The 26572-nt window shown below is 51.2% G+C and overlaps 1 protein-coding gene and 1 long non-coding RNA gene across 2 annotated transcripts in view; both read left to right on the plus strand.

The window, feature by feature from the left end:
• Window positions 1–9724, plus strand: part of LOC144726219 (CDK5 and ABL1 enzyme substrate 2-like) — a 34153-nt gene extending 24429 nt beyond the window's left edge. Inside the window, exons 6-10 of the mRNA XM_078604742.1 lie at window positions 4133–4346; window positions 4913–5022; window positions 6723–6829; window positions 7630–7837; window positions 8224–9724. Of these exons, the coding sequence (XP_078460868.1) occupies window positions 4133–4346; window positions 4913–5022; window positions 6723–6829; window positions 7630–7837; window positions 8224–8364 (780 nt within the window). The 3' untranslated portion in view covers window positions 8365–9724. The remainder of the gene's footprint in view (window positions 1–4132; window positions 4347–4912; window positions 5023–6722; window positions 6830–7629; window positions 7838–8223) is intronic.
• A 1182-nt stretch (window positions 9725–10906) lies between these two features.
• Window positions 10907–24590, plus strand: LOC144726220 (uncharacterized). Its single transcript, XR_013587251.1, has 2 exons — window positions 10907–20340; window positions 23322–24590. It is a non-coding gene; the product is annotated as an uncharacterized LOC144726220 (long non-coding RNA).
• The last annotated feature ends 1982 nt before the right edge of the window (window positions 24591–26572 follow it).

The following is a 26572-nucleotide window of genomic DNA, read 5'->3' on the forward strand; positions in this document are numbered from 1 at the left end:
AAGTATGTATTGGTTAAGCAGTGTCTCACCAGGGGGGGTACCCCAGCATTCAGTCCTTGATGAACCAAGTCTTCAATGATTGCGATGGTGTCAGGCACAGGCACCTTGGTGAACAAGGAAACCACATCAAAACTGACAAGCAGGTCGTCTGGGGACAGGGCAATCCCCTTGATTGTTGATACCAGGTCAGTAGAGTTTAGTACTGCAGAGGTGGTTTTTCCAGTGAAAGGCCGTAGGATTTCGGACAAAAAACGAGCCAGTTTGAGCGTTTTGAATTAGCTCAATTAAAAAAGAGGGATGACATTGTCATCCTCTCAGCCGACAAAGGCAATGCCACTGTCATCATGGACAAAATAGAATACAACAACAAAATTCAAGAACTACTCACCGATGGCAGCTATACAAAAATAAAAAGAGACCCCACCAACAGCCTCGTCTCCAAAACCAACAACATCATTTCTGCTTCAACCGCATTAATTGATCAGACCAAACAGTTCTCGTTGAAACCTTCTGCAGCCAGGCCACCAAGATTGTACGGCTTGCCAAAGATACATAAAGAAGATACACCTCTTCGTCCCATTGTCTCTACTATCAACTCCCCGACTTACAAACTGGCTCGTTTTTTGTCCGAAATCCTACGGCCTTTCACTGGAAAAACCACCTCTGCAGTACTAAACTCTACTGACCTGGTATCAACAATCAAGGGGATTGCCCTGTCCCCAGACGACCTGCTTGTCAGTTTTGATGTGGTTTCCTTGTTCACCAAGGTGCCTGTGCCTGACACCATCGCAATCATTGAAGACTTGGTTCATCAAGGACTGAATGCTGGGGTACCCCCCCTGGTGAGACACTGCTTAACCAATACATACTTCACCTGGAATGGAACCTTCTACAAGCAAATTGAGGGCACCCCAATGGGCTCCCCCTTATCTCCGGTTGTAGCCAACATCTTCATGGAGAAATTTGAGACGGACGCCATCCAGACTGCCACTCTACGCCCGACCTTATGGAAGAGGTACGTAGACGACACTTTTGTCATCTGGCCACATGGCCGGCCTGCTCTAGACCAATTTCTCGACCATATCAATTCCATACACCCAGCCATCAGATTCACCATGGAAGTCGAAAATGATGGCAAGCTACCCTTTTTGGATGTCCTAATCAAAAGGAGACCTGATGGTTCAATGAGCCACTCTGTCTACAGGAAAGCCACCCACACGGATGCTTATCTAAAACCGGATTCCCACCACCATCCATCCCAGAAGAATTCCCTCATCAAGACTCTATATCATAGAGCCCAATGCATCTCCGACCATGAACACATTTCCAGTGAACTCAAACACGTACGCCAAGCTCTTAAGGCTAATGGTTACTCCGACTACACAATCCGCAAAGCCATCACTCCAACCACCAAGAAGGATCCTGTTGAGGAGCCTTTCAAGACCATCACCTTACCCTACATTGCTGGGGTCACAAAAAAGATCTCCAAAATCCTGATTAAACACAAGATCCAGGTCCGATTCAACACAGTACATAAAATCCGTGATCTGGTACCGTCTGTAAAAGATGTGGTTCCAGACATACAGTACCCTGGTGTCTACAAACTAAGTTGCCTCTGTGGTAGCAGTTACATTGGGGAAACCAAACGACATGTCTCAGACCGCATCCGTGAACATAAAGCTGACCTGAAACACTGTAGGACAAACACCTCAGCCGTGGCAGATCACTGTTACAACTCAGTGGGCTCACATGACATTGACTTCTCCAAGACAGAGGTTCTCTGCAAGCCATCTGGCTATCATGAGAGATTCGTACATGAGGCGATCCACATTTACAAACACAGAGACAATTTTAACCGAGAAGATGGATTCTGGCTTAGCAATCACTGGAAGGACGTAATAAACCATTTTGATACACATTAGGGTGGGTAGAATAATACATAGTGTTATATTAAAAATGTATAAGGTATAGGGTGGTTTATAGCAATACAGTATGTAATTTAATGTTGGTTTTGCCTATGGAAGTATATAGTACGGTATAGACGCGTGTGATGTAAGAGAATAAAGTTTAGATGGAAGCATATTATATAATTTTTTACAACGTAGAATTTTTCATGTATTACTTACTGTTAGTAACTCAGCTTATTGTAGAGTATAGTAAGTTTACTGATGATGCTATGTAGTTTATACTTTAGTTTGTCATGCAGTTTATACTGTAGTTTTTTACGTGGTTGTTTAGTAACTACAGCTACATACTATTAACATTCCTTTCCTTTGTTAATGCTCCCCCCCTTCCCCCCCCCCTTTGATGCTGCTAATCCTGCATAATGCACGGGCATAGTATTGATTTGGAACCCCCCCCCGCCCACCTCCTACGCATTTTCCATATGCTGAATTCCTCTTGATATGCAAATTATTTTGTTTAGGCGCTCTTCTTCCCACCTCCCCCCCCTCTAACCCAGCTTAAATATACGCTCCAAGCTTGGGGTGTTTCATTCTTCGCCTGAGGATGGCTGCTTGCGTTGTGGCCGAAACGTCGTGAGAATTGTTTTATTATGTTTTATTTTTATTATTTTATTACTTCCCTTCTACGTGACTTTACCGAAAGAACCAAGAAGAAAAAAAAAAGTGCATACATTATCAGTTATGTTTTTTGTTTGCATTATGACTGCAGGTATTGTGGTCTATGCAAACATGACTCCTTTTAAAAAAAAGGTGTCAGTTTTGTTGCCAGATAAAAGGGTAAAAAACAATTATCATATTTTGTTACTGGCAAATGAGGTTCCAATGGTGAGGTGGCTCATTGTGTGAAAATCTATAGCAGCCAAACTCTCTCAACGTGTGATGTTTATTCTAAATGTGGAGTTGCCTGGTTTGTAGCGCAGTACGCTAACCGCTGCGCCACCGCTCCCCATATGCACACTGACGGACACACACACCGCGTTACAACAATGCTCACACGCGCTCGCGCTGGTCATGGTGATGATGATGCTTTTGATAATGGGAGTGTTGGTGTCGGTGAAGATGATTATGTTGATAATGATGGTGAAAGTGGTTTTGCCAGTGATGGGCTGGCCAGTATCGATAATGACGGTGGTGAGGATGATGATAATGTATGTACGTTGAACTTCTTTCGCACCATACGTAGCCAACCGTGCTAATCGGAGGTGTGGGGGAAGGACAACAAACTAAACACAAAGAGCAGTTCTAAAGATAAATTAGTTTTCAAACTAGATGATTTGAAAGTGCATAGCTCCAGTGGCTTCCTAATAGCATTCCAGATGGCCGCAGAAGCGCATCTAAAAGCGCTGTGCAATGATGCGGTGACCACCGTCTTTGTCCAGCGGTTAGCCAAAAGCCACCGCCGCTACTGCGAGGATGGCCGGAGTTTGCGCGATGGTTTATACTCTTTGACGAGGTCGGCGAGGTATCGTGGTTCATTTGTGGCAAGAACTTTGTGTGTAATGTTGATGATGGTAGAGTTGACGATGCTGGTGGTGGTGATGACGATGATAACAGTGATTATAATGATGGCGAAAGTGGTTTTGACAGTGATAGTGGTAATGATGATGATGGTAGAGGTGGCGACGCTGACCATGGTTGTTGTGACATTGGTGATGATGATGAAGATGTCGGTGATCACAGTGATTATTATTATGATGATGGTAAAAGTGGGTTTTTTGGGTTTTTACAGTGGTGGTGTGTATGGTAATTATGGTAGAGGTGATGATCAGGTTTCAGTTTCATGTATTAGGTATAGCCCAGTGAGCCATGTGGCTCTTGACTCGGGTGCAACCGCAACAAACAAAAACATGAACAAGAAACATCTTAAAGTGACTATACGCAACAGAAACATCCAGGAAAAACAGCAAAAGTGTTCCAGAAAAAAACACCGAATATCAACGCTGTGTGCTAAAATCCCTGTAGGATGCAAGTCAAACAATACCAACCATAATACAATTTATACTAAAGTTATCCCGCTAACTCTGTACTTCAACAAACAAAAAAATATGATGATGGTAGAGGTGGCAGTGATGACGATGGTTGTTGTGAAGATGCTGATGACGACGACGAAGACGACGGTGGTCTTGAGGATTCGTGACGAGCGTGCCCCCCCCGTGTGCGTCGTACAGACCGTCTCGTACGCTCAGTTCCTCTTCCCGACGTTCGCCTTCCTGGGCCGGAGGGGCGATGCGCCGCCGCCACTGCCAGGGGTGGGCGGTGGGGGCAGCAGCTCGGGGCCGCAGCCCCTGCAGCAGCGCAACAGCACGGGCCGCAACCTGGCCCTGTTGCGCCAGGCCACGTTCGAGGGCCTCAAGCCCAGCAGCCCCGCCGCCGTGGAAAGCGGTGCGTCTCAGCGGGGGACGCGGGGGGGGGGGGCATGGGCGGGGGTGGGTGGTACGGGCGGGGGGGGGGGCATGGGCGAGGGGAGGGGGAACGGGCGGGGGGGGGGCACGGACGGGGGGGGGGGCAAAGGGCAGGGTGTTGAAGTCAGGTGACTGCATCAGGAGCAGTGAAGTGTATTTCTGGGATGTCTCTTTCGTATCGCCGTGATGTTTACTTTGTGGATTGGGGCATTGCGTCGTTCAACATTGTTACGGTCTGTTCTGGATGACCAGTCGCATACTGCTGAATAATTTTTTATTTTACATTTGTGCATCATCAGGTCTATCTGCATCTACTGCTGCCATGGTTTGTGCAGTGGATGCGGTTTAGGGTGGACCATGAGCAGCTTTGTGGAAGACTAAACCCAGGGATTTTCTGCGTTTAGGTCTTTCCTGGGTTAAAAACAAGCGGAATACATAATAGTAATAATAATTCGGAGTATATATTGGCATGGCGCGGCCTGGCTTTGCACCGCTGTGCCCCGTCGGTGTGGGACTCACAGCGAGAGCCGTGTGACCCCCGTGCAGGCCTGGGCCTGGACGCCGTGGAGTTCCTCGAGTACAACCCCAACCTCCTGGAGGACCCGCAGTGGCCGTGCGGGAAGCACAAGCGTGTGCTCATCTTCCCCTCATACATGGTACGGTCCGATCTCACCTCCTACTTGGTATGGTCCGATCTCATCTCCTACATGGTATGGTCCCATCTCACCTCCTACATGGTACGGTCCGATCTCACCTCCTACATGGTATGGTCCCATCTCACCTGCGACATGGTATAGTCCCATCTTACCTATATCGGCAGCATAATGGAACTTTCAGAGATCCGAACAAACCTGTTCGTATCACCAGTTGCCTGTTCGGACCGAGAGTTGGAAGTTCAAACTCCGTGCAACAGATGGCGGTGATGGCATCTACATCAGCAGAACATGAAGAACCAGTGGCATTTACATCTGCAGAACATGAAGAATCAGTGGCATCTACATCTGCAGAACATGAAGAACCAGTGGCATCTACATCTGCAGAACATGAAGAACCAGTGGCATCTACATCTGCAGAACATGAAGAACTAGTGGCATCTACATCTACAGGAAATTATACAACTTTTAAAGTTATTCCCCATGTTTAGTGTACACGCCATACAACATGTTTGGAATCAACAGGAGTAAAGTTGGACTTACAAACCTCTGGAACCTAACTCATTCGTAAGTAGAGCAGTCCCTGTATAATGTAAGTATTTAACTATAACATGAGAGCTGAGCTTTAGTTAACACCTGGCGACGCTGGATGTCATCTTCACGAAAACGTTTGGCTTGCTTTTCAGCATTATCCAGGGTTTTCGCTGATTCAACCAAAATCAATTGGCAAATGTGGCCATTGTCATAACAACTTGATTTGGATCAAGTTGTTTGGGATGGCGGAGGGAACAGCTAACATTAGACCTCTACACGATCCAAGCCAAGAGACACTGATGGTGGATCATAATGGGACTAATCGAAGGATGGCACGGTGTTTTTTAATCATTCATTCATCGCGTTCATTGTCACCACCGGCGCCATGATCAATCCACTGCTGGATGAAGGCCACCCCAAGCCATATCGTCGTGTTTAGTTTGTTGTCCATCCCACCCCCTCCGCCGCTGCACCTCCGATTAGTACGGTTGGCTACGTATGGTGCAAAAGAAGTTCAACGTACGTAACGTACACACCGTCAGCGCACAGTTCTTGACCACCACGATGGGCGTCAGTGGGCAGTCAGGCCACGCAGAGGCCCCTGGAGACCCGGGGGGGGGGGGGGTGGAGGGGGGTGCCGCATGCCACGTCGAGGGGTGGGGGAGGGCGGATTATTCGTTAGTTGTGGGGTCCTCTCCTGCGTGAGACCCAAAGCAAATGACCATAAACTAAAACTATTGATTATTTTTTATTTATCAATGTAGCTCTTTTTCCGAAGTGACGCTGGCTATATGATAGCTCAATGAAAGTGACTTTTCATCATCATCACGTGGAAATTTATAGCACCTGCCAAATACTGTGAACGCGTGATGTTGATTCTAAATGTGGAGGGGAAAAATCGGAAGACCTGGAGAAAAATCGATGCGACCATGGGGAGAAGCGAGAGAGAGAGAGAGACACGCAAACCCCAAATATACAACAGCAGGCGTCAGGGTCGAGATCGAACCCACGACCTCCTGTAGACCAGGCGAGGAAGTCAACATCTCCTAGCCACCGTGATGTTAACCCCCTTTGCTCTGGGTCGCCCTGGGCACAGAACCTGCTGTGCGCGTGATCCTGAGACAGTTTTGTCGGTGCCCCCCCCCCACCCACCGTGTACCCCCACACAGACGACGATCATCGAGTACGTGAAGCCGTCCGACCTAAAGCGTGACATGAACGACACGTTCCATGAGAAGTTCCCGCACATCAAGCTCACGCTGAGCAAAATCAGGAGGTGAGTCTCACCCCCCCCTCCCTCCCTCTCCTCCCTCCCTGTCCTCCCTCACTGCCTCCCTCCAACCCTCTCCTCCCTCTCTCCATCACTGCTTCCTTCCCTCTCCTCCCTCCCTCTCTCCATTACCGTTTCCCTCCCTCTCTCCCTCACCTCTGTCCCTTACTTCCCTCTCCTCCCTCCCTGGAGTCTCTCTGGGCTCTCCCGGGGCTCGGGGGGTAAAGGAAGGCCGTTGGTTGTAACGCGGCTCGGCCTCTCGTGACCAACACCACGGCTCGCTCCGCCGGGTCTCCGACCGTGCGCGAGTGGGACACGTATCCCATCCGTGCGCCGCGTCGAGTGGAGGAGGGAGTACGACACAACGTGCTGCTCGCGTTGCGTTGGAAACCCTCTGAAAGCCAAAGCACTTTCCCCAACAGTTTGGTAAAGGCTATACGGGCGGGGGATGCTTGTCTTTGACACGCGTGTGTGTGAGCGGCAGTGCAGCGGTTAGCGCTACGCTGCGCTATGAACCGGGCGACCCGAGTTCGATTCCCGCTCACGGCCAACACCGGTGACTATTATCTAAATCTGTCCTGGGCCTCCCCCTAGGTCGGCTCAGCCTCAAATGAGTACCCGGTGTGGTGTATAACACCGCCGCTCGGGAGACCAAGGCGGCCGGACGTGGTGCTGGCCACCCACCCCCTCGCCCCGTTTCCGGCCTTTCGTAAGTGCTCGCGAGCAGCACTTGCCCCTACAGTCTGCGAAGGCTACCCGGGGGATCTTTGCATTATTATGTTTGTTGTGTGCGGCGGTGGCGGCAGCCTGAAGCGCGAGATGCGCAAGATGGCGCTAGAGGAGTGCGCGCTGGAGGAGTCGACGGTGGCCGTGGCGTTCGTCTTCTTCGAGAAGCTCGTGCTGCAGGGCAAGCTCAACAAGCAGAACCGCAAGCTGTGCGCCGGCTCCTGCCTGCTGCTCGCCGCCAAGATCAGCAGCGACCTGCGCAAGCCGGAGGTCAAGAACCTCCTCGACGTGAGGACGCAACGCGCGCATCACAAACATCACCCCCCCACCCACCCCCGTGTAGCCTGTAACAAGAATGTTGGGAGCAAGCGCTGCTAGCGAACAGCGGCACCTAACGAAGGCTGGCACTGTGACACACGAGGGGGTGGGTGGCCAGCACCACGCCCAGTCGCCTTTGTCTCCCCAGTGGAGATGTTTACTACACACCGCCCCCAGGTACTCATTCTAGTACGCTGCCCCCCTCTGCTGCCCCCCTCCGATCCCCCCCCCTCCCCCCCCCCCTCTGCTCCCCTTTTACATCCCCTCCACTCCCCCCCCCTCTGCTGCCCCCCTCCGCTCCCCCTCCACTCCCCCTCCACACCGCTGCTCTCTCCCCCCACCCTTTGTGCCACCAGAAACTGGAGGAGCGTTTCCGCGTGAACCGCCGTGAGCTCATTGCGTTTGAGTTCCCTGTGCTGGTGGCCCTCGAGTTCAGCCTCCACCTCCCCGAGCACGAAGTGCTGCCCCACTACCGCCGCCTCGCCAGCCACGCCTGAGCCGCCCGGGGTGGTGGGGGGGGGGGCCGCGGGGGACCGGAGTCGCCTCTGCAAGGTGCCGTCCCTCCAGAATCGGAGAATCGGAGTATTTATTATTTATTCTGGAGGAATCCGACGGGCTTTCAAAGCTCTTCTTCCACACGCGCCCATTAGGGGCGCGGTGAGGAACGCCGAGGGGTGGTGCGGAGCCCAGACCCTGCCCCACGGGATGGTGAACCGTGAGTCCCTGTGCAGGCCTGGTGCAGGCCTGGTGCAGGCCTGGTGCAGGCCTGGTGCAGGCCTGGTGCAGGCCTGGTGCAGGCCTGGTGCAGGCCTGGTGCAGGCTTGGTGCAGGCCTGGTGCAGGCCTGACACGTGTGGGCAGTCCCGGTGAGTTGGTTCGGTTCCTCCCCCCCCCGCCCCCACCCCCGCCCCCACCCCCGCCCCCGCTCCCTCCGCCGAGTATTTGCAACCGCGGGAAAAGAAAAGAATAAACTAACATTCCTTACCCCGCGGGAAACCAAATCGTTACGCCGTCCATCGTGACCGTCCCGTGTTCGGTCTGCTGCCCGGATGGGCAGGCGCTACAATCCGCCCATGTGAGGGATGCGCGCACCAGCTCCGCCCGTGCGTTTTCCACCGCGACAATTCCGGCATGCCCTCGGTGAACCGACGTGGTCAAACATTCTGGTGAACCGACGTGGTCAAACATTCTGGTGAACCAGTGTGGTGAACCGACGTGGTGAACCATTCTGGTGAACCAGTGTGGTGAACCGACATGGTGAACCAGTGTGGTGAACCGACGTGGTGAACCAGTGTGGTGAACCAGTGTGGTGAACCGACATGGTGAACCAGTGTGGTGAACCGACGTGGTGAACCAGTGTGGTGAACCGACGTGGTGAACCAGTGTGGTGAACCGACGTGGTGAACCAGTGTGGTGAACCGACGTGGTGAACCAGTGTGGTGAACCAGTGTGGTGAACCGCCGTGGTGAACCAGTGTGGTGAACCGCCGTGGTGAACCAGTGTGGTGAACTGACGTGGTGAACCAGTGTGGTGAACCAGTGTGGTGAACCGACGTAGTGAACCAGTGTGGTGAACCGACGTAGTGAACCAGTGTGCTGAACCAGTGTGGTGAACCGATGTGGTGAACCGATGTGGTGAACCAGTGTGGTAAACCAGTGTAGTGAACCGACGTGCTGAACCAATATGGACCGCCGGTGCCAATTGGTGCCGTAGGGTGGTGATGGGGGCGTGCTAATCCCACCTTGCCTCCCACCTTGCCTCCCCCCTCGCCCTGTGTCTGTGTGTTGGCGCCCATCCGCGTGCGTCGCCCGCGGTCACATGGGAGGCACCCCCCCCACCCCCCCCCACCCCCCCCCAACCTCCTGACCCACTCCCCCCCTCCCACATTCAACCCCACAAGCCCCGCGACCTTGGTCCGATGTACATATCCTGTCGCGGCTCGTTTGACGCGTCGCGCTCCCGATGATGATTGTGCGCCCGCGCGCCCCCCTGAGTTTACTCGCCAGTGCCAGCTTAGTCTCCTACCCGCCAGCCTCGCCCCCCCCAGCCCCGCCCCTCGTGTTCGCTGCTCCCCCCCCCCCCCCCACACTGACCCCCCCTCACTATCTCATGCAGCCGGCGATCGACGGTTCCGCTCACATCATGCATGGGGGTCGTGCACGCACACAGACACGCATCAGCGTTACCAATCCGTGTCTGTGTGTGTACACCGCTAGAGCTACTGGAGCCTGAGGCCAAAAGAAAGTATGCTGCTTGCACCGCTGTAGACTCCTGATACCAGTGTAGACATCGCTAGTTGTTCCACTTTAGACTCCACTAGAGTCTGATGCCAGTGTAGAGATTGCTAGTTGTGTCACTATAGACTCTACTAGAGTCTGAAGCCAGTGTAGAGATCGCTAGTTGTGTCACTATAGACTCTACTAGAGTCTGATGCCAGTGTAGAGATCGCTAGTTGTGTCACTGTAGACTCTACTAGAGTCTGATTCCAGTGTAGAGATCGCTAGTTGTTCCACTATAGACTCTACTAGAGTCTGATGCCAGTGTAGAGATCGCTAGTTGTGTCACTATAGACTCTACTAGAGTCTGATGCCAGTGTAGAGATCGCTGGTTGTGTCACTATAGACTCTACTAGAGTCTGATGCCAGTGTAGAGACCGCTAGTTGTGTCACTGTAGACTCTACTAGAGTCTGATGCCAGTGTAGAGATCGCTAGTTGTGTCACTATAGACTCTACTAGAGTCTGATGCCAGTGTAGAGATCGCTAGTTGTTCCACTATAGACTCTACTAGAGTCTGATGCCAGTGTAGAGATCGCTAGTTGTGTCACTATAGACTCTACTAGAGTCTGATGCCAGTGTAGAGATCGCTAGTTGTGTCACTATAGACTCTACTAGAGTCTGATGCCAGTGTAGAGATCGCTAGTTGTGTCACTGTAGACTCTACTAGAGTCTGATGCCAGTGTAGAGATCGCTAGTTGTGTCACTGTAGACTCTACTAGAGTCTGATTCCAGTGTAGAGATCGCTAGTTGTGTCACTATAGACTCTACTAGAGTCTGATGCCAGTGTAGAGATCGCTAGTTGTGTCACTATAGACTCTACTAGAGTCTGATGCCAGTGTAGAGATCGCTAGTTGTGTCACTATAGACTCTACTAGAGTCTGATGCCAGTGTAGAGATCGCTAGTTGTGTCACTATAGACTCTACTAGAGTCTGATGCCAGTGTAGAGATCGCTAGTTGTGTCACTATAGACTCTACTAGAGTCTGATGCCAGTGTAGAGATCGCTAGTTGTGTCACTATAGACTCTACTAGAGTCTGATGCCAGTGTAGAGATCGCTAGTTGTGTCACTATAGACTCTACTAGAGTCTGATGCCAGTGTAGAGATCGCTAGTTGTGTCACTATAGACTCTACTAGAGTCTGATGCCAGTGTAGAGATCGCTAGTTGTGTCACTATAGACTCTACTAGAGTCTGATGCCAGTGTAGAGATCGCTAGTTGTGTCACTATAGACTCTACTAGAGTCTGATGCCAGTGTAGAGATCGCTAGTTGTGTCACTATAGACTCTACTAGAGTCTGATGCCAGTGTAGAGATCGCTAGTTGTGTCACTATAGACTCTACTAGAGTCTGATGCCAGTGTAGAGATCGCTAGTTGTGTCACTATAGACTCTACTAGAGTCTGATGCCAGTGTAGAGATCGCTAGTTGTGTCACTATAGACTCTACTAGAGTCTGATGCCAGTGTAGAAGAGTCTATAGTGGAACAACTAGCGATCTCTAGTCTGATGCCAGCGTAGAGATCGCTAGTTGCACCAGCAAGGCCCTCGTGACTTGATTTATGACTCGGGACGGTGCAATGGGCCACAGGTGCTGCCACCGTGGTCTTATGGGAAGCAGCCCGATGGCCCTCTCCGTGAAATGTGAGAGTTTTCGGAAAAAAATTAATGACCATAATAATTAACGTTGCAAACAAACTCCTTCATGCGTTCACTTGGGGCTGAGCTGCCAGGATGTGGGGCCAAAGTGCCGCTTCCTTCTTGGCTTTGGGATTCGACCTGGCCAACAGCAGCAGCAGCGTGCTTTAGCTAACAAACCTGGCCAGTAATTTACACTTTAGTGAACACCCCTGGTGCATACAGCATGCTTTAGGGAACACACTTGGCCAGTATATTACACTCAAGCTAACAAACCTGGCCAGTACAGCATACTTTAGCTAACACATCTGGCAGGTAGTTTACACTATAGCTAATACACCTGGTGCATACAGCATATTCTAGCTAACACACTTGGCCAATAGCATTCGCTTCAGCTAACAAACCTGGCCAGCGCAAACTTGCGTTTAGCTAACGCACCTGCAAAGTATAATACACATTAGCTCACACAGCCGGCGCGTACCGCATGCATTAGCTAGCACAAGCGGTGTGTACCGCATGCATTAGCTAGCACGACCCGGTGCGTACCGCATGCTCCAGACCACGCACTGCAATGCAGCGCAGTGTTGTTAACGGAACTCTGGCTGGGCCTCCATAATAATTGGGAATGCTTTAAACCTGAGCCTTGGCTTTGCGCCCTATCTTGTGCTCACGTGTTTTTTGTGTGCAATTTAGTGCAATTAGTTAACGTGTTGCCAATTGCAGACGATTGGAATATATAATATATACGAATGGCGGCGCTCTGTATGTACCGCCCTGACGATGAAATTAATGTGAACAATAGGAATGGGTTTAATTATATATAAGAAACAGATCTATATATAAGTATATTACAAGTTTTATATGTATAGAGAGAGTATATAAGTATGCGATGCATCTCAATTTTGACTGGAGCAGGTGGAGTTAGCAGAGGGCCATGTCGCGTCGTCTCCGCTCCGCTTTGTACGGCGAAGCTATGTCCGACATTTCGGTGCACGCGCCGGGAGCATTCTTCGGTAACCGAACGGAGCTGCCCCGATGTTCAGTTCATTGCGTAGAATCGTCCGTGCGGCTTGGGCCGTGTGACGTGGTCCACACACGTGGCGACCGGAGGTGGCGGGGGCAGCGTGGACGCGAGGGGGTTGGCTCGCAATCGACGCTCGCCCCCAACCCCGCCGCCCTCCGGCCGTCATCGTCCAATCGCTCGCGCCGCCGCCAGAAAGCCGAACGTGCCGGCAGTTCGTCGTTCTATTCCTCATCACTCCGTCATCAAGCACGTACGGACAAGCGCACGGCCAGAGTATTTTTTTGCGGAATTTTCCAGTCCCCAGGATTTTACGCCTTGATCAGAAGTTTAATGACGTCGAATTTGTAACGCACATAGTCTCCGTTGACTCTATCTCTCTCTATCTCGAGAGAGAGAGCGATAGAGAGAGAGAGAGCGATAGAGAGACTTGACTTTTAAACCACTTTTATTGTTGCCAGCAGCAATAGCACGGTAGCTGATTTCAGTACAAAAACACATGGAAATACAGCTTGAAGTGTGCACGTTACAACAAAAACACGACTCGCGGAACATGCGCTGCACTCGCCAAGCACGACACAAACAGCACATCGTCGCGCATGCCATGCTGAGGTGATGCGTAGAGTCCTCTCTCCTCCCATTACTTCGAAAAGGCCGTTGCAGGAAATGTTTGAGGTCGTAGTGCATGTGTGCACACTCTGCTCCACTCGAAGCTCCGCCACGTGTCCAAAAGGCTCTGGTAATAACTTGGCAGCCACGTGTAGTCGACCAGACCCAAGTCTAACAGGAAGAGCTCCTTTCCCCTACCCCAGGCACCCCCCTGCATCTCTCAGCAGGGTGAGGGCCGGCGACTTCCAGGGTAGTTCCTCCCTTTAGTACAGCAGCCGCCTCACGGCCAAAAGCCTGCAACTCATCATCCTGGCGGCGACGTCCACCAGGACCTGGCTACCCTCACCCACCGGCCTCAGCCAGTGCTTGCTGTGCCAGACTAAGTGCGTGAGTGAGCAGTTCATTCTGGTGAGTAACCAGGCCGGAGGCTGGAGGGCTTTGGCCTTGTGGCACAGCAAATATGCTGGCAAGTTATTAGCGACGAGCACTCTGCCCCTAAAGGATATCTGCGGAGTGAGGCACGCTCATGCCAGCATTTTAGCCTCGATCACGTCGGCCAGCTCGGTCCAATTGTTCTAAGCGACGTGTGGTTTCCCCAGGTAGACCCCCAGGTACTTGATTCCGTCAGCCTGCCAACTGATTCCTCCTGGGAGGAGAACAACGCACGTGGCAACGCGACCCCAAACATAGAGCCTCACGCTTGGCCCAGTTGACCCTGGCAGAGGAGGCCTTCTCGTACACTACCACCGGCAAACATAGCGCGGAGACGTCCTGTGCATCATTAACCACGATGCATATGTTGTCCCCGCGTACATCGAGAGCCCGACGACTGCATTCTCAGATCCTGGGGCCTTGAGGCCAGACACATTTAGTCTCAGGTGGCATAGGAGTGGCTCAATAGACACGGTGTACAGCAGCCCTGAAAGAGGGCATCCCTGTCTGACCCCCCTCGTCACAGGAAAAGGGGCGCCGAGCCGCTGGTTGATTTTCATGAGACTGGATGTGCCCATGTACAGGAGCCTAACGTGCGAGATGAAAGCCCGGCTGAAGCCTAATGACGTTGGCAGCTTACCCAGGTACCCATGGCTCACTCGATCGAAGGCCTTCTGATCCAAGAACAGGAGGCCTGAGTCCACGTAGTGCATTTCTGCGAGGGAGATTATATATCCAACCGTACTGATGTTATCATATATGCACCGACCAAGGATACAATATGACTACTCTGGCCAGCACCTTGGAGAACATGTTGTAATCGGCGCACAAGAGAGGCACAAGTCGCCAGGTTTCATTGAAGCGCAGGTCCCCCTTCTTGGGCAGCAGGGTGACCACCGCTCTCCTGCAGCTCAGTGGGAGTTCACCCTTCTGCAGGCTCTCTGTCATCAACTCCATTGGGCAGCGGCCGAGCCTATCCCAAAAGGCTGCATGAAGCTCAACTGGCAGGCCGTCAATCCCTGGTGCTTTACCGGCTGCGAGCCCGTGGAGCTCCTGCAGGGTGATGGGGCTGTCGAGACGCTCCCGTTCAGAGTCGCCTAAGGTCGGGCCCCTATCTAGTAGCTCCTGGACAGCCTTGTCTTGTATGGTTTTGCCGATAAAAGCTTGCGAATATAAATCCCTGGCGATCTTAGCGATTTGCCTCTCAAATGTGGCTCTTTGTCCATCTGGGGTTTGTGAGCTTAACATATTGTGAGTGTTTGCCAGGTTTTTTTGTAAGCGAAAGAAACATTTAGAGGGAGAGTCCATCTGCAATAAGTGCTGCATCTTGTTGCTCACGAATGACCGATGCGCCTGCTGGTTTGTGATGGACCTGAAAAGCCGCTGCTTCTCCAGCAGCATCTCACCCTCGTGTATGCTCTGGAGTGAGCTCAGCTCTGCCTCAAGCACCAAAAGGTCGTTCTGTAGTTGCTGTACGACCTCCTTCCTAGCGGTGGAGTTCTGGCTTGTGAACTGTCGACCGAGAGCGCTGACCTGTGCCTTGGTGTTGTCTCACCATTACTGCCGGGAACTGAAGCTGCTTAGGCAGGCAGCCATTGGCCCCAAAAGGCCTTAAAGGTTTCCTTAAAATCCTTGTCTTTAAGCCGCTGCACGTTGAGTCTCCGGTAGGCGCTGTGCTGGGAATTCGCAGGAGCACGGAGACCAAGTGGTAATCTGAAAACCCTCGAGCAAGTTAACCCCGCTGGCGTTTACATCCAGTCGATCGGACCTCGCGAAGCTTATCCTGCCTTGAGAGCAGTAGCGGCACCAGGAGTACTGCCACTGGGCTGAATGTTGTAGTCACCACACGTCGAGCAGATCCAGTTTCAGTACCGGGTCTACGAGCGGCCGTGCAGATTGCAGTGAGTCTCCGTGGTTTTGCAGTCGAGAGCCGGGTCCAAAGTGCAGTTGAAGTCTCCCCTCACGACCGTGTGCCCATCGTCCGCGTCGTCTGTCGCCAGTGCGTCCAACAGCACGCAGAAGAAGAGCTTCTTCCCGGAGGCCCTGCTTGGCATGTACACGTTAAAACACCTCAGCCTGGAGTTATTGAGGGCAAAATCAACAGAAATCAAGTGGCCTTTTACAATCTCTTTTAAGACCACGCCGTCTGGTACAAACCGCGAACCGAACACAATCGCCACTCAAGCGAGGTTGTCCTCAGCATGGCTGAAGAAGGCCCGGCCGCCTAGAAGAGGCTGGCATTGGGCCTCCAGAGTGGTGTCAAGCTGCAGATCTGACCCCACCTCTTGTCGCTGCGAGCACTGTTGCAGTTCATACTGGCTACCTTAATAGCTGTGAAGCCATGATATATGTTGTTGTGTTGTGATGGTGACAGTAGCTGCGGGGAATTACTTCTGAGCAGAAGTCATTTTCCTCCTCGCCTTGCGCATGAACGTGGAAGTTGAACTCAAACCTTTCGCGATTGCGACAAATTTGTTGAACGGCAATGAGGAAGGCCGTCAGGTCAGGGAAGAAGGCCTCAACCTTGACCTTACGCTGCCTGAAGGTGTACTTTAGGATGTCCCCAGGCGCATATTCACCCTCGCCCTTGACTTGTGAGTAGCTCCTGTCACTCACGCTGTCCTCTCCGTCAGTCTCGGACACCTCGTCGTCTGATCGCACGTTGGCCTGTGGCTCGGTGAACTCCTCCTGCCACAGGAAACGGCAGGGCCTCATCGGAAACGCGGTGGCTCTCCTCTGGCGACTGAGGCTCTGTGGCTTCCTCTTCGGGTGAGGTGAACCGGCCATCGTCGCCCTCCAGCAGCGTGGCACTATCAGGCGGCCGAGGCAGCATCTGGTGGTAATGGTGGTGGTGGCGGTGGGAGGAGGAGGTGATGATGACGGTGGTTTCTGTCAGTCGCCTCACGACCCCCATGTGATTGTTGCGTTTCACGAATGCCACTGCCTTCCCTGCACTGTCCTCAAACTCGCTCGGCTGCTTCGCCATCTTGGCCGTGGTTTGTTCTGGCACCAACCGCGTCCCTCGGACGTTTGACGGTCGGCGAAAAAGAGCCGTGCTCCTCGGCTGACCGTGCGTAGACCTCGGGATTTGGGAACTCCTAGAGATTGATAGAGATAGAGAGTAGATTCACAGGCAAGCGGGAGCGCACCCAGAACCGGCAGCAACTGTTGCCTAAGCTCTGCTGTCCTACAGTGGCACGTTTGTCCAACCGCATTTACGGAACATAATTAGGAAATGAACACAATTAATTCACGAAGCAACGGCACTGGGTAGTAGTAGTAGTAATAATGTGACAAACAAATAACATTTTGCATTCACGTCGTGCGCGTAACGCGATGCGATGCGCGGTCATCTTTTATTAGCCCAGGGGGACCTCCCCCCTCCTCCCCGCTATAATGGGGCAACCTGCCCCCTCCCTCCCTGGAAGTTCGATGAAGCATCCCAAGAGTTTTCGAGCAAAGTTTGGGGGGGGGGGCTACCATTGTCACCCCCCCAACCCCAGCCAATGACAGTGGCGGTCCCAGAGGGCCTCAGCTGCTCCGGACAGCTGTTACCGAACCTCTCCATTGCTGCCCCTCCCCCCCCGCCCCAGTGACTGCCGCCACCCCCCAGTGTCAACGGGCAGCAGTGGGGAGTGAGTGGAGACCGGGGGAATGCACGCCAGCCAGCCAGTCAGCCAGGCAGCCGCCAGCCAGCCAGGGAGCCAGCCAGCCAGGCAGCCAGCCAGTCAGCCAGGCAACCAGCCAGGCAGCCAGCCAGCCAGGGAGCCAGCCAGGCAGCCAGGGAGCCAGCCAGCCAGACGCGCTCGGTCGTGCCAACCTCCCGGTGGTGCGGAGTGAAGATCTTCCTGCACAGTGTCCGTACTGACTAGTGGGGGCCAAGGTGCGTGCGTGCGTGCTTAAACACGTTTGGCGTATGTCCTGCTGAGCAGGAAGAGCGATCCATTAACAATTTCCCTGTTCCGATGACGTACGTGTAAGTCGCCAGTTTTTCTACCGAATCTGTTCCGATGAGGTACACGTGTACACGCACACGTGTGTGCGTGTACACGTGTACACGTCATCAGGCGCGGCGTTGACGCGGTGCCTCGAGCGTGGCTTCTACACGAGGGCCGACCGCCGCCGCCAGCCAGCGCTGTTGTGGCGATGCGCAGCAAGACCCGGACGTCTCCGGCTAGTGTCGTTCCGGGCCGGCCCGTAGCTTCGGCGACGTCACCAGCGCCTTTGGCCAGGAACGCGACGTGGAACGATGAGACGTCCCCCCCACCTCCCCCCACCTCCCCCCATTCCACGGGCCGACCGTGTGAATCCCCAAGTCTAAGACCGTCAGATAAAAAGATGACGATGACCGGCGGCCAAAATAACTGTGGCACGTTTAGTTTTCTAAGCGAGGCTGATGAGGACACTGAATGTCGAAGGCTGTCCAGGGTTTCGCTCATACATTTAACCGATGCTGCTGACTTTTTGACGCACTTTCCCGAAGGCCCTTGCGGCTGATGTAATGTGTAAAGTAAAAAAATGACTTTACATTTTTCTATGTGGGGAGGGCGGCCGAGGGAAGTACGGAGGCGTATTGTCCACTTGGGTCACGTTTGTTACCGTGGCCGCGTGCACGAGGGCGTGCGGTGGTTGCCGTGCGTCTGGGAGAGAGTCGCCTACCGGCGGCTGCCGCGTTTCGCACCAAAGATCAAACGTCGCCCCGCAGATTCCTCCTCTTCTCCATTCTGCACCGCGGTGGCTCCTTCTCCCCACGTCGTCCTCCGTGGCCGAGCCCCCGCATCGTCACGACGGCCAGCGCTCCCACCCCCCAGCATTGCCATGACGACAAGTGCCCCCCCCCGTGTTGCCACGACGGCGAGCGGTCCTCCCCGCTTTCGTCTCAGCCCCCACGTTGCAGGTGTCTTGTCTCGGCGAGTGTGGGAAGAGTAGGCCAAACGTCCCCCCTCCCTGGAGCTCCCTATATGGGGTTGGGATATGGTCGGGGGATGTTTCGCTCACTCGCTCCCCATCTGCCTACAACGCCCACTCGCTCGCCCACATCTACCCACCCACTCGCCCACTCGCCCGCTCGACCCCATCTGCCTACCCACTCGTCCACTCACTTGCCCCCATCTACCCACCCACTCGCTCGCTCGCCCTCATCTACCTACCTACAACGCCCACTCACTCGCCCCCATCTACCTACAACGCCCACTCACTCGCCCCCCATCTACCCGCCCACTCACTCGCCCCCATCTGCCTACCCACTCGCCCACTCGCCCCCATTTACCCACCCACTTGCCCACTCGCTTACTCACTCGCTGGCTCGCCCCCATCTACCTACCCACTCACCCACTCGCTCGCCCCCATCTACCCACCCACTTGCCCACTCGCTCGCCCCCATCTGCCTACAAACTCGCTCGCCCATTCACTCACTGGAAACCACCACTCCTGTCACCCGCTCGCTGTGAACGGTCGCCAAACTTGGTCATTAAAGCCATCACGTCACTTCCCCGTGTGTTTGCCACTGCCAGTCATGTGGTGAAGTCTAGCTTTGTTTAATAACACGTGGTGGTGGTTGGTGGTGGTGGTAGGCATTTGCGACCAATATTATCCACGATAGTTTTTTTTGGGTTAGATGACATCATGTTCACTCTCCGTCTCTTTAAGACCGAAACAGCAAGGGAAGATTTCTCCACAAGTCTGGCTGTCGCCTGACGATGTTGGTTGTGGTTGTTGTAATCACCGGCGAGACGTCACCGGCTCCTCGAATTGTGTAACTGTCGCTGTGGGTGTCACTCTCCCCAACGCGCAACAACTGGCTAAGTGCTGGACCAGTCACGAGTTGGGCACGGGTCTGTTTACGTGACAAACCCTTCGCTGGTTGGCTGTGTCGGGTGGTGGCGGGTTTAACGACGACACAACATTTATATTCACGCAATCTAACCCAACAAAAAGTTGTACTTCTATTATGGAACTCTATCTTTGTTCAATTTTAGCCGAAACTTGGCTCTGCATTCTCGTACGGCACGTTGTCACAACCACAACAAAACTAAAGAGCTGAAATAACTGCGGTGAATGATAACGACAATGGGGAGTCGTTCCCTCTTTGGCATGGATGGTAGTGGAGCTGAGTGGACTTGCCGACGACGGGTACCAGCGGTGGAGGAGGCTCGTGAAGGACGCTGCTAGGCAGTTGGAGGCAGTCGCCCTCCAACAACGGAGGGCAGAGGAGCGACACTCACAACAACGAATGGAGCGTTGGGTGGCTAAAACACAGCAAGTTGGCACAGTAGGGGGCACAGGTGGTGCATCGGCCACTCATCTCAGTCAGTCAACCCATGACACCTGCTGGGTCTGTCCCGTGACCTGCCAGCGGGCGTTCGACACTTCACATGGCCTTAAAGTGCACGTTGCCTGGCACAAGCGCTGTGGCGATGTCACTGCCACTTAGTGGCGAATGGCGGTTGTTGTTGGTGGTGGTAAACAGTCAAGGGAGGAAGGTGAGAGCCCTCCATAGAAAGGTAACAGTTTAACACGTAGGCTTTCGCGACCAATATTGTTCATAATCAACGATTTTTGGGTTTAGATCGCGTTATTTATAAATGTGTCGTAACCCTCCACCACCCGACACGGCCAATCAGTAAAAAAGTGTCACGTTGACAAAAGACAAATGGTTCACTGCTTTAGCCCACCGGTGTGTTGAAGCGTGAAACCACAACATTTACAATTTGAGTACGACGTTTCGCTGGTAATTGCATCCAGCATCATCGGGCAATTCGCCAGAATGGTGAGGCTCTGCTGTGTCTCCCGTTCTTATATAGAGCAGCAGCAGGGTGACGTCATCATTAACTCATTAACTCATCAGGTGCAAAGATTTGAGGGGGGGGTTATTGTAATTATATACTTGATTAGTAATAAGGCTATTGTTACGATGCGAGTTGTAGATTAGTAATCATTTGGAATGTGTTCTATTGTGATTATGCTACATTAATAATCAGTTAGTGCTTGTTTCCCTTATAAGGAATTGTAATGCATCTTATTTAATAATACGCTTCCAGGCCGCACTAAGCCTGTAGCTGTCTGACAAATTTTCTAGACTTTACAATAAACAAATCCCTATTAAAAACGAACAATTTAAAAACAAAACCGTAATGAACTTGACTAACACTAATTTAACCACTGACATGATTTCTGTCCTTTCTAAAGGCCTTAACTTTGCCGTTACCCCACGCACAATTCCAGTGGATGAGATAATTGCTGAGGTAGAATCAGCAGTAAGACTTCTTCCACATAATGAGGCAGAGATGACTAGACACGAGGTTGCCAAAATAATTGAGAATAGTAAAATACCGAAAGTAAATATTAGCTCGAACGAGGCAAAAGCCTTAAGAGAGCTTCGTCTAAATAAAGATATTCAAATCCTAGCAGCTGATAAGGGCCGCACTACTGTAGTGATGTCACGAGCCGATTATGATAATAAAATTAAAGATTTATTAGAGGAAAGTACCTACATTAAAATTAAACGAGATCCAACTAATACTCTGGAACGTAAGACTACTGCAATCATTGCAAATTCATTAATCCCAAAAAATGAGCAATTCCTAATTAAGCCAAGGGCTTCAAAACCACCTAGACTGTATGGGCTACCAAAGATCCATAAAATCGGCATCCCTTTACGACCCATAGTCAGTACAATTGGCTCTGCCACATATAAATTAGCAAAATATGTAACTAAACAAATACAGCCCTACATCGGTAGGACATCATCATTCATAAGAAATTCAGAACATCTTGTGAATATGATCAAAGATATTAAACTTAACCCTAATGATATTTTGGTGAGTTTTGATGTGATTTCGCTATTCACTAAGGTTCCAGTGAGCGAGTCGCTTAAATTACTTGATACACTGGTAAAGAATACAGATTTACCAAAAGATAGTCCGAAACTCGCTGACCATTGTTTAAATAACACTTACTTCTTATGGAGAGGTGAATTCTTTAAACAAAGGGAGGGAGCAGCAATGGGCTCTCCTTTATCTCCTGCTATAGCAAATTTGTACATGGAAAACTTTGAAACCAGAGCACTTGCCTCGAGCACATTAAAACCATCCTTTTGGTTTAGATATGTGGATGACACTTTGGTTGTCTGGCCACATGGTAAAGATACACTTAACGATTTTCTAAATCATCTCAATGCACAAAACCCGGCCATTCAGTTCACCATGGAAATGGAGGTGAATAACACACTCCCGTTCCTGGATATTTTACTTGGGCATGGCCTAAATGGTAAAATAACACACAGCGTTTACAGAAAGGAAACGCACACTGATGCCTATCTGAATGCGAAATCGCATCATCACCCAGCTCAGAAATCCTCTCTAATCAAGACGCTCATACATCGGGCTAAAACAGTGTCAGATGATGAAAGTCTAGTGAGAGAGATTAAACATGTTAAAGAAGCACTAAGACAGAATGGCTACAATAATGCTCAAATTAACAGAGCACTAAATGCCAAATCACGATCGCAAAGCAACACTGCTGAAAGCGATCAGATTATTAAAACAATAAAAATACCATTTATCTCAGGAGTAACTGACAAATTAGCCCGTGTTTTGCAAAAGCAAAACATTACAGTAAGATTTGGTACAGTACACAAAATTCAACAACTAGTAACGTGCACGAAAGACGAATTACCTAAATTATCAACAGAAGGTGTATATCGGATTAATTGTGTATGTGGCAGATGCTATATTGGACAGACAGGGCGTAACGTTAGTGTAAGACTAAAAGAACACCAGATAAATATTAAACTATCGCAAACACAACTGTCGGCAGTGGCAGAACATGCTTGTCAACAGGGACACTCAATTGATTTTGACAACGTTGAAGTGTTGTGTAAAACTAGTTACTACTGGCAAAGACTAATTAGAGAATCCATTGAGATTGAGAGAAACAGAAATAACTTTAATCGCTCAGACAGCTACAGGCTTAGTGCGGCCTGGAAGCGTATTATTAAATAAGATGCATTACAATTCCTTATAAGGGAAACAAGCACTAACTGATTATTAATGTAGCATAATCACAATAGAACACATTCCAAATGATTACTAATCTACAACTCGCATCGTAACAATAGCCTTATTACTAATCAAGTATATAATTACAATAACCCCCCCCCCTCAAATCTTTGCACCTGATGAGTTAATGAGTTAATGATGACGTCACCCTGCTGCTGCTCTATATAAGAACGGGAGACACAGCAGAGCCTCACCATTCTGGCGAATTGCCCGATGATGCTGGATGCAATTACCAGCGAAACGTCGTACTCAAATTGTAAATGTTGTGGTTTCACGCTTCAACACACCGGTGGGCTAAAGCAGTGAACCATTTGTCTTTTGTCAACGTGACACTTTTTTTACTGATTGGCCGTGTCGGGTGGTGGAGGGTTACGACACATTTATAAATAACGCGATCTAAACCCAAAAATCGTTGATTATGAAAGGTAACAGCCCTGGAATCAGAATATTTATATCTACTGGAGGAATCTGATGAGCCATAAAGCGAATAATGTTGCGGTGGTGCTGAGCTTTCCGAAGTTTCCCCGAGTGGAGAGAGGGAGCGAGGGAGCGAGGAGCGAGCGTGCCACGCACTCCCCGGCGCATCGCCGGCCGGCCGGACCTCCGTTTGTGCGCCCAGGGTTTCAGGTGCAGGCGCCCGGATCCGGGGCAGGGAGGAGTGGGGGGGGGTAATCGGTGACTCGATAATCGGTAACTTACCGATTACAAGCTCCGTTGCTCGACCGATCGGATAAAAGTCTCGCCTCTGATTGCCGCGCGTGCCGCTGGATGGGTGGCGGAGGGGAGGGGTTTTTTTTCAAGATTTGGAGGCAGCTGGCTTTTGAATGAGCCCCCCCCCGCCCAGCAGTTACCCACCGTAAAAACAAAAACATCAACGTGGTCATTATAACCGTTACATCGACCGACTTCATTGAATAAAAACTATAAAATAATTTATTTTGCCAGGTGAGGCCCCACTGAGCTGTACAGCTTTTTTCAGAAGCGACCTGGCCATCGCGAATGATAGATCAACGAAAGTGAGCTCATCATCGTCATCGTCATCATCATCCTCGTCGTCATCGTCGCGTGGAAATTTATAGCAACGGCCAAACACTGTTAAACGCGCGTGACATTCATTTTAAATGTGGAGGGGAAAGAAAACGGAGGACCCGGAGAAAAATCCACTCGACCACGGGGAGAGAGACACACAAATACAGAGGGTCGGGATCGAACCCGCGAACTTGCTACATACCGGGCGAGGTAGTTAACATCTCCGAGCCACCGCGGCGGCCAGCATCGACCGATGGCTCCGGTTGACTCTTCGTGGTCGTCGCGAGCTCGGGGTTCGGAGGACGTCGTTTCAGAAATGACTTTGGGCGATCGCAAACATCTCCATCCCTTTCTCGGTCGTCGTCTGTGCCAGCCTTACGGGAAGGGGGCAGCTCGTTGTGCTTGGGTCTAAGTTGTCGTCGTCGTCATTGCTTTGAATCAGGATCTGCCGGTACTTTTCCAAGAGTTACATTTATTTTAAACACTTTTGATTGCCTCCGATTTTGCTTGAATGAATGAATGAAATAATAATAATCATCATCACGCTTTACCCGATTGTGTTTACGAGCGATCGATATTGTGCAAACGACGAAAAAAACTAATGTCACACGTTACTGTTCAGTTCTATTTAAATCCACCAATAAAAGCAATACCTGATGTACATATCCACCGTGCGTCCGCAAGTCGCCGAGGTCGTCCGCGCGTCTTTGAAACGGCGCACCGCCGGCCGCCACAAGCCACGGAACACCCCGACAGTGAGAGGGGCAGGGAAGGAAGCTGCGCGTGGCCTCGCGTGGCCTCGCGCGGCCTCGCGCGGCCTCGCGCGGACGACGACTCTTCTGCCAGTCCAACCGGACGGCACCGCACCGTCGGGAACGCGTCCGACCACGTCGTGTTTACGGAAGCACAGCGAGGGGTTCATTGTGGGACCTCCCTTGTCAGTATCGAAATGTAACAATAGGTTTTACGCCTTCTGGCAATAAAACAGTTGTGTTCAGATGTTAAAACACCAAACCGAAGCCTTTTGCAATGAATCATGCCTGCATTAATGACACCGGTACTGGTGGCGAACATGCACGCTTTTTGTTGGGTGTTTTAACATCTTAACACAACTGTTTTATTGCCAGAAAGGGTAAAACCGATTCCTATGACCAAGGGTTTGTTGAGCGTGAGTAACGATTTTGTTCTATTTTCATTTGACCAGGTAAGGCCCACTGAGCTACGTAGCTCTTGTTCAGAAGCCACCTGCTTATCACAAACGATAGCTCTACGAAGTGGCTTATCATCACGTGGACATTTATAGCAGCCACATACTCTAAATACGCCTTTATAAATGTGGAGGTGAAAAAGCGGAGGGCCCGGAGAAAAATCCACACGACCACGGGGAGAGAGTGGAAACTCCAAATATACAGCAGGCATCAGGGTCGAACCCACGACCTCCTGCATACCAGACGAGGGAGTTAACATCTCGCCACTGCGGCGTAACTCGTGGATGGATGCTCACTGTGGGTGGATCATGGTGCCACGATAGTTAGATGTTAACTACCTCGCCTGTTATACAGATCATCGGTTTCATCTCGACCCCTACGCCTGCTGCTGTATATTTGGAATTTGCGGTGCATCTCTCCCTGTGGTTGCGTGGATTTTTTTCTCCGTGTCCTTTGGTTTTTCCCTCCAATTTTAGAATCAACATCACACGTTTAGAGTATTTGGGCTGCTGCTATTCTTGCCCGCATGATGATGATATGGGCCAGGTCGCTTCTCAAAAAGAGCTACGTAGCTCAGTGATGGGCCTTACCTGGTAAAATGAAATAAAAGTTTAGTTTAGGTGCGTTCGACCACGGAGGCTCCATTGTGTGCGGGAAAGAGAATGGTGCAGTGAAAATTAGAATATTTATTAATACTGGAGGCATCTGATGAGCGAAAAATGTATTTTTCACAGATGTCCAGCAATAGAAACCCATCGTTGTATTGCACTTCATTGCTCCCACCTACGCTGCCCGCCTTTGCCAACCGGCACTGACCAAACAAACCTCCACGACCCGCACAGCACTGTGAGGCCCTCATCCAGCAGATAGACAAATGTAGCTGCACGGTGCTACTTCTACTGCATCACCAGTTGGCAACTGAGCGGAAAAGGTGCGGCATCAAAATTTGACGGTAAACACCTTTAAATGCCAGCAAAAGCCACCAATCGAGTCGTGACGAAGCCAACACGGTGGCGTGTATCATGTCGACAGCAGCTCGGTTTTTGCAACTCCACTACTCTACGGGACGTCTGGAAAAAACATTACCAAGCTGCAGAGTGCGAACACAATTGAGCACTGCAAGATCCGACCGTGCTGCATTGGCTTCCAGTTGTCGAATGAATACTTTGCAAGGTTGCGCTCATTACACACACAAAGCGCTTGTCACAAATGAACCAGAATACCATTGCTGATCTCGTCAAGGAGCGTAAACCATCATCACGCAAACTCCGGTCATCATCCTCAGAGCAGCAGCGGCTTTTGGATAATCATCGAAAAAAGATGGTGGTCACCGCATCATCGCGCGGCACTTTCAGATGCGCTCTTGTGGCCGTCTGGAACGTTCTTCCTTCCGATATTCGGAATCCACTGGAGCTATGCACTCTAATCAACTAGCTTGA

This window comes from Lampetra planeri, chromosome 23 (assembly GCF_965212315.1).
Source record: "Lampetra planeri chromosome 23, kcLamPlan1.2.h2, whole genome shotgun sequence".
Classification (NCBI taxonomy): Eukaryota; Metazoa; Chordata; class Hyperoartia; order Petromyzontiformes; family Petromyzontidae; genus Lampetra; species Lampetra planeri.